General features: G+C 39.6%; 1 protein-coding gene across 1 annotated transcript; it reads right to left on the bottom strand.

Annotated features, from left to right (window-relative positions):
- Positions 1–7003: 7003 nt before the first annotated feature.
- LOC147626316 (cytochrome P450 71AP13-like) lies at positions 7004–7946 on the bottom strand. Its single transcript, XM_086816787.1, has 2 exons — positions 7524–7946; positions 7004–7453 (listed from the first exon to the last, which is right to left on the bottom strand). Exons 1-2 carry the CDS (start codon positions 7944–7946, stop codon positions 7004–7006), a joined length of 873 nt encoding a protein of 290 aa, XP_086672913.1.
- Positions 7947–8218: the final 272 nt, after the last annotated feature.

Raw genomic sequence — 8218 nt, forward strand, 5'->3', positions numbered from 1 at the left:
ACCTGTAATCCCTGTTCTACCATTTGACCAACTGAGGCCAAGCTTTTAGTGATCGAAGGCACATACAACACATTTGACATAGACTTTGTCTGACCATTGTGCATGACCAATGGTACACTTCCAACATGTGTAATGACATGCTGGGTATCATCACCTGTTTTCACATAGCCTTTTACATCCATAGGCTTCATATGCTCAAACCATTCACCATGACATGTCATATGGTTTGATGCTCCTGAGTCCATATACCATGTATCATCATTCTCAGCATTTGTTGTCATAGAACCCACAACATACTTCATGGCAAACAAATGATTTGCAGTTCCATCATTGCTACTTGATGCATAGTTACCACCATGTTGTGCATAGTTTCCACCATAATGACCACCACGTTGTGCTCTTCCCCCTCTCAAATCATTCTGTTTGCGGAAACAATCTCTCGCCATATGACCATATTTGCCACAATAATGGCATTCCACATCTTGCATAGAATTTTGTTGGCCTTGCCAACGTCCTCGACCACGGGGGGTACCTCTGCCTCGCTAAGGTACATATCCACGACCACCTCGAGCACCATATGAAGGCTGAAAATTCTGTTGTTGTGGTAACCTGTCCTGCCATCCACAACCATTACCACCACGTCCACGTGATGCAAATCTCCCCCTGCCTCTGCGAGTAGAAAGCCTGATTTCTGCCATCATCATGGCTAGTAGATGCATCCAGAAATGAATCACTGAGCTTGATTTCCTCAACCAACAAGAGTGAAACCAACTCATCGAAGTCGGGTAGACCTGTACTCCTCACTGAGATAGATGTATCAAAGGATTTGTATTCCTTGCCAAGACCACGCAAGGTAATATCCACCAAATCATCATCAGGCATTGGGGCATTTATTGTGGCCAATGCATCTGCAAACTTCTTGATTTCTTGCACATAATCATGTATGCTCCTTTTATTCATTTTCACATTATGTATCTGCTGTCGCAACTGAGACTTGCGAGCACTCGTATCTGTATCAAACATCTTGACCAAAGTATCCCATGCATCTTTGGGATTCTCAGCATCCTGTATGTGTATGAGCATAGCATCAAAAATACATATAGACAAATAATGCAGCACTTTGAATGCTCTCTCTGACCATTGCTTATGAGCAATAAGCTGCTGTTGTGTAGGTTGTCGAGGTAGCTCAGGCTCAGGCTCAGCACCTATAATGAGATTCCAAAATCCTTTCCCTTTCAAGAAACTCTTTATCCCTTGTACTTCCATGCCTCGAAGTTCTTCCTATCCAGCTTTTCACCAACAATCTGAACTGGATTGTCCGACATGTTTGCTCAATGCATACACCTTCCGCACACTTCAAATCTGTAAATGAGCCTTCCTCAGCTCAACCACACTCCAATGAATGTTCTAGATACTCCAAGGTAGCCAACAAACTCCAAATTTGATGTAGAAAATCAGCCTGTAATCATCCCCAAGATGAACCGACTCACTCAGTGCTGCGGGATACCCTGAATTGACACGCCTTCCAAGGCTCCAAATCACAATGTAATGTTGCAATAAAGTATGGGCAACTTGCATTGACACCTAATCAACCTCAATGTTGAGTATCAACACCATCTGACATGTGTACATATCAATTTTTTGAAAACCCCTTTCTCTGTTTTTGGAAAAACCAGAAAAACCAGAAAAACCAATAGAGAATTTGCTCTAATTCCTTCAATATTTGTCCAAATTGAGCAACCAGGCATTCATTAGCTTAGCATTAGTGTCCATCAACTCCATGTAAGAGGAATTTGTCCAATTGTAAAAGACCAAAGATTAATTGCTCCGTCGATTAAAATGCTCTGTTTCTCTGCAACCAGTGGACAGCCTGTTTTAATCAGCTCATTCCCAGCTCAATTAGGCATAATTGACCAAACAAATCACATAGCCCTCTTCTCCAAAGTGTAAAGCATCCAATTGCTAAAGAAATTGTGGAAGATATCAACCAACCAAGTAAGAATCGATCTCCTCGTAGGCAAAATGAACAAAATCTGCACTGTTTCCTCTGTTCTGGCTACGCCGCCTGCTGTAGGGGGTTTAGGAGAGTTTGTGATGCTAATTGATGATGACTATAGGTGCCCAACACACCTAGGTACATGTGCAATCCACCAATGGTTGGATTGTAGCCAAAATCACACTCCAAATGCTTCAATTTTGGGCTTCCTCTTCTCTGTTTTGTGAGGGCTCAAAAACAAGAGTTTTTCACACTTTGAAATGCATTCAAATTGCTCTAAAATTTTTTCAAGGCTTGCATATGGGTTGCCAATACATCTCTCATTGTCAGATACATGTTTGCTTTACCAGATTTACATGTATTTCCACCATACATCAATGTTCCCAAGCTTTAATGGAAAACTTCAAAAACCAAAATTTTTCTTTGCTTTGATTTGCTCTATTTTGCTTTGCTTTTACCTGTATCACCTGCAATCCGCTCAAGGATGTTTAGAAGACCTTACCCGGTAGGCCAAGCTCTCAGATCTGATAGTAGTTGGTGTGCTCCAAGCTTCACAGCTCCAATGGCAAGCTTCACAGATTCTCTTCACAGCTTCTTCTCCCTCTTCTCTTCACTCACTCATAAACCCTAATAAACAGCACAAGGCTCTAATACCATGTTGAAAGAACGGTAGAGGGGGAGGAGACACACACACACAGAAGCAAACCCTAATGTATATTGCAAACCCTAACCATAGAGGGAAGCCATGTCCACTCTCACACAAAGCATAATGCACTAATCCATAATCCACACAACACACAATGAGTTGTGTCCACACTCATCTAACCCTAGCTAATGTCCACACACTATGACCAGCTGGACACGCGGTCATTTATGTCTCACACATGTTCCTACCTAATCTGCCAGCACATAGCATAGCTGGCTCACACTGACATCGAGCTTGAATCTCAACATGGCACACATTCTTATGATGGCAAACATTCTTACATGTATGTATTATTTAATTTCTCTCACCAAATCATATATATTCATTAATAATATACATTTTTCGGGTTGTTGCAAGATCAGGGTGTCCAGTTTTATCCAATTTATGTTGGACTGGGACAATGCTTGGAGAGAAAATTTTGGGGGGCAAGGTACTTAAAATGAGATCAAGCAAGGTATAGAAAATACACTTGCCCTTAAATTAACCTAATATAACTTAAATTAATATAAATTAGTCTAATTAATCAAAATTAATAAAAAATATGATGAAATGATAAACAAATGATCTTTCCATGCTTAGAGTGATCCAATTTATTTTTCCATAGGTGCACCATTACAAGTACACTAGTCCCTATAGGTTTTAGATGATTCACATCAAAAATGTAATTTTACTAATTAGATTATTAATATTTACAGGCCTTCTGATAGTCTGGAAGAATTTTGAAAAAGAGATCATTAAAAATCCAACCATTGGATTTGTAATTTTTACTAACCACCACATTCTACTAATGTCTCAGTATCTACCCAGTCTTTTGATCTACAAGATTGAGGATTTTAAGTGGTAGCTATTGTGGGTACAAAAAGTGGCATATATTATAACACTTTAAAGACCTTGAAATATTTAAAGAAAATAGACAAATATCTTAAAATTTTCTCAAAAAATCAAGTTAAGCTCCATATTATGTGAAGATCTAAGGTACAAAGTAGGAATCTCATATGAGTTTATATGTAAAAGATATTAGCATTTTATGGAATCAGTTTAAATTTGGGAAATTTGGGACAGGGTGTATACATTGACTTTGTACCTAAGAAAATCAGGACTTTTGACTATCTAGTGCTTAATCAAATTATGCAACTATATTTCCAACTTTGAATATAATGTTTCAACAAAAGAGCTTGAAACGAAATTCCTTCATTTACTAGGAGAGATTAGCCACTAAAGGTAAACAAATGCTTGTTTTTTTACTGTTTACAGGGTGCCTGAGTGGACAAAACTGGGCAAACTGATCTTGCAACAACCCTTTCACATTATAGTTTGTGCTAAACTCACAAATAATCAAAGATGTGTAAGAATGAACTCATTAGAAGTATGTAAAAATATCATCTACTTTTTTTCTCCCATTTTATTCACCACAATACAAATTGTTATCAATCAATAAATAATAATATTGATGGTGATATCAATGGTGGGGGGAAAGAGCAAACAAATTATCTCTACCCCTTTAAAAAAATGTGGATAACATCTTGTAATGAGTGGATGGAAGGACCGATCTCTGACCTTATGGATTACTCCTAATTTCCATTGTAATTAAATTCAACTAAAAGGACTCTTCGTGATTTTTACAGGTTTTTAAATTCTAAGTACTTGTGATTTTCTAAACTTCTACAATTATGGAAAAGATGACCATAATTTTAATTTCTATGATTTTGATTTATTTTATACATAATTAAGCATCTCGATGAATAAAAGTCTCACATCTCTTAGTGTTATTTCAAGAAGGGAATGATAGTGTCAACTCTGATTTATTATAAGCTAATAATCCATATGGTTTCAGGATGATATCCATACATTAGCATAAAATGGCTCATTGAGTAGAAGATTTCTTAGCAGTAGTACACGAAAACTCTTCTAAGGGAGGATACTCTTTGCAATCAGACAATCTCATGGAGACATTTGCACCCAACATGTTCTCCATTGTTTGATTCACATTGCCATGGAACATTGCAAGCATCATGTTCTGGATTTTGTGTGATTCACATCCTTTGTATCTTTCCATGGTACTCATGATGAGATTAGTGCGTTTGATGTTACTTTGTAGAAACATGCTAGATTGTATAAACAAAATAATTTTGCCACCAAATCACAAACTCTCTCTCTCTCTCTCTCTCTATATATATATATATATATATATATATATATATATCCCCCCATTTCTATAATAGGTCTCACATAGGTTGTCATAGATCTTCCTTATGTAATGGCTTTAACATTGGTTTTTAAAAATGGGAAAAAATTGTGTGGTTTTTAAAGATGCTTGTAGAAATAAAAATCTTGAGGGTATTAAAGAAATTTAATCTATAGAAACCTAGTATCAACACCATGAAATAGCCATAGATTTTTTATCTTAGGTTTCTAAAGAAATTTAATCTATACAAATATACTATCAACACCAAAAAGTAACCTTGAGAATATAAAAAACCAATGTATTTTTAATATAATATGCAATAGGGTCTTTTTACAAAAAGATCCTAACTTTAAGTTTTACTTTGAAAACAACTTGCAAACAATGTTTAGAATTTCATAAATACAATACATATGTTTTTTACATGAATAAAGACCATTGGTATGTATCTTTCATCATTTGAGAATGTGTATCTTTATAAAATTCTCATCAAAGAGTATCAATATTTCTAAGAAGTATCGATTTCTAGAGTAATGTGTTGTTTCCCAAAACACTTACTATGTGTGAATGCGTAGTACCACCATACAACCACACTTGAAAAGACTTCACACCTTTTTGAGATTTCTAGTTTTTTAACAATTGGAAATAAACCTTGAGCCTTTATTTGATTGAAACCACTAGTGTGGATCAATTACACGACTAGAGTTAATTCGAGAAATATGACATAGGGTGTTCCACTCTTGTGGATCAATTACATGATTAGAGTTAAAGGGAGTCTAAACATGACATAGGGTGTTCCAACCCATTATCGCATATAAGGTTACTGAGAAGTTGCCAATAGTGGGAGAAAGTGGGAGGGAGAGGTTGTGTTGTAAGGTTTGCCTCCGTGAATGAAAGAATAATTCATGGAATTGTAACTAGAAGCACAAATCAAGAAAACAACCCCTTATATATGAAACCTCTATTTTTAACACTTACAAGAATGTGAAATAAACCTAATTTTGTGAATTTATCATAAATGTGATTTAAGAATGTATTAGAGATGAAATGAGTGAGCTTAAGTTTTTCTGACAAGGGAAGTTTTTGAGGAGCACACATGAATTTTGTCAATACCAATCAAGGGATAATGTACTAGAGCCATGGTATTAAGGGAAATTTTTTAGTGAGCCTGAATTTTTCCTATAACGAAAGTTTTTGAGGAGCAGAGCACACATGAATTTTGTCAATTATACCAATTAAGGGATAATATACTAGAGCCATGGTATCAAGTTTATTATATATATCAAGTCAAGAATAATAGAACTTGTACAAACCAACCATGCTAACCAAATAATCATCTATAAGGATTAACCATGCTATCAAGAGCTATTAAGATTTCATGCCTTTGGATGAAAATAAGTGAACGACATTACATCTTGCAAGGAAGAGCCATGGAAAAACTTTATTGGAAGTAGCTGGGAATAAGAAACATTACATCCTGTAAGGAAGAGCCATGGAAACACTTTACCATAAGTAGGGAATGAGAAGGTATTAATCTTGCATCTTGTAAGGAAGATCAGTGGAAACTCTTTCTTGTAAGTAGGGAATGACAAGCAAAGGCTTAGCACGACTAACCACTATCCCAAATCTCTCGGACAAGTCCACCTTGTGGCCAAGAGGAGACTTCCAGGTAAAGACATGAACCAGATTAGAAAGTGTGAATTCAATGAATGATAGGTGACTTCATACCTTACTTGAGTTTCCTGGATCGCCAAAGCAAACGATCACTAGACGTGTTGCAGAGAGACTTCGACGTCCTCCTGGAGGGCCTGCTTCGTGAGCGCGACGAAGGCCCACGGAGATCCGAAGAGGGAATCATTCTAGACGTGCTTTTCAATAACCTTGACAGAGGAAAGGCGGCCTGGTCGCATTATGGATTTCATCCAGCTATCAAGCTCAAACAACCGGTGCCCCTTCCGGTAATGATGTGATTTGGGTGCAGTAGAAAGGTGAAATGATTGCACGTGAAGAGACAGCTTCAGAGCAGCCGCCCAACCATTTGAGTTGCTCCAAATCCCTACCCTCTACTTAAGCAGTTCATTCAGCTATTTAACTTTAAATCCAGCTTTTCAACGTCAAATCAATGCATTAAGTGCACTAGTACTGTTGAGGAGTAACCGGAAGGGGCACCGGTTGTTTGAGCTAGATAGCTGGATGAAATCCATAATGCGACCAGGCCCTTAGCCTTTCCTCTGTCAAGGTTATTGAAAAGCACGTCTAGAATGATTCCCTCTTCGGATCTCCGTGGGCCTTCGTCGCGCTCACAAAGCAGGCCCTCCAGGAGGACGTCCAAGTCCCTCTGCTGCGCGTCCAGTGATCGTTTGCTTTGGCGATCCAGGAAACTCAGGTAAGGTATGAAGTCACCTATCATCTGGACTTGGGAGAGCTCCGTCATTCTGTGCACCATCTCTTGCATGTCGAGGCCCAGGGTTGCATCGCTGACTTCCGAGAGCGTTTTCCCCAGCAGCATGCGGCACGTGAAGGTCTCTGTGAAGGTGGCTAAGGTGCGAGTGAGATCGAGGATTGCTGGCTTGATGGTTTTTAAGCTTTTGGATTAGCTGGCTAATCTCTTGCTGCTGGAGGGGCTGAAGTTCCTTGACCCTCTTGGTGGTGAAGAGCTGGAGGCTGCAGAGCTTTCTGGCGTGTCTCCACTCAGGGCCATATGGGGCCATGCCAATCCCCCCGTTCTTGCCGAAATCCAGGCGGCGGGCGGCTTCCAATGGTGGACGGCTTGCGAAGATCTTGTCATTGGCGCTTAGGAGCTCCTTGGCCAGAGACGCGTTTGAGACCACCACGGCATGCGTGGACCCCAGGCGTAGGTAGAAGATGTGGCCATATCTTTCGCTTAGCTTTGTAAGAGTTCTGTGCAAGAGGTGCCCAGACAGATGCAGCAGATTCCCCACCACCGGCAAAGCCAAGGGCCCTGGCGGCAGCCTCCTCCTCCTCCCCGCACAGCGGCTAGCTAACCACAGCACCACCAACGCCACCGCAGCTGCCACTCCACCTGATTGCAGCAACTCCATTCCTTGCCACTACCCCCCCCCACACACACACAAGTCCTTTCTTCTCCTTGCTAAAGTGTAATGCTACTACTACTACCGCTCTACACACATACAAAGCCTTTCCTGCTTCGCACAGCGCCTTATATTGAAAGATCTTTGGGGCATGTAGGGACACTAGGGTCCAATTATCAGTTTGAAACACTGGCCACCAGGGCTGAAATATGTAACCCTGATAACGGGTGACACAACATGCAATGTCCCTCGAGGCAATGGGGGGCATGACCCACCATTTG

This window comes from Cibotium barometz, chromosome 22 (assembly GCF_041138505.1).
Source record: "Cibotium barometz isolate CiBa-2024 chromosome 22, ASM4113850v1, whole genome shotgun sequence".
Taxonomy (NCBI): Eukaryota; Viridiplantae; Streptophyta; class Polypodiopsida; order Cyatheales; family Cibotiaceae; genus Cibotium; species Cibotium barometz.

Bases quoted from the DNA above. Each gene is read 5' to 3' on its own strand.
- LOC147626316 (XM_086816787.1), bottom strand. From the start codon at position 7,946: ATGGAGTTGCTGCAATCAGGTGGAGTGGCAGCTGCGGTGGCGTTGGTG. The intron at 7,454-7,523 runs GTCAAGGAACTT...AAAACCATCAAG, and splicing joins AGCTCTTCACCACCAAGAGG to CCAGCAATCCTCGATCTCAC.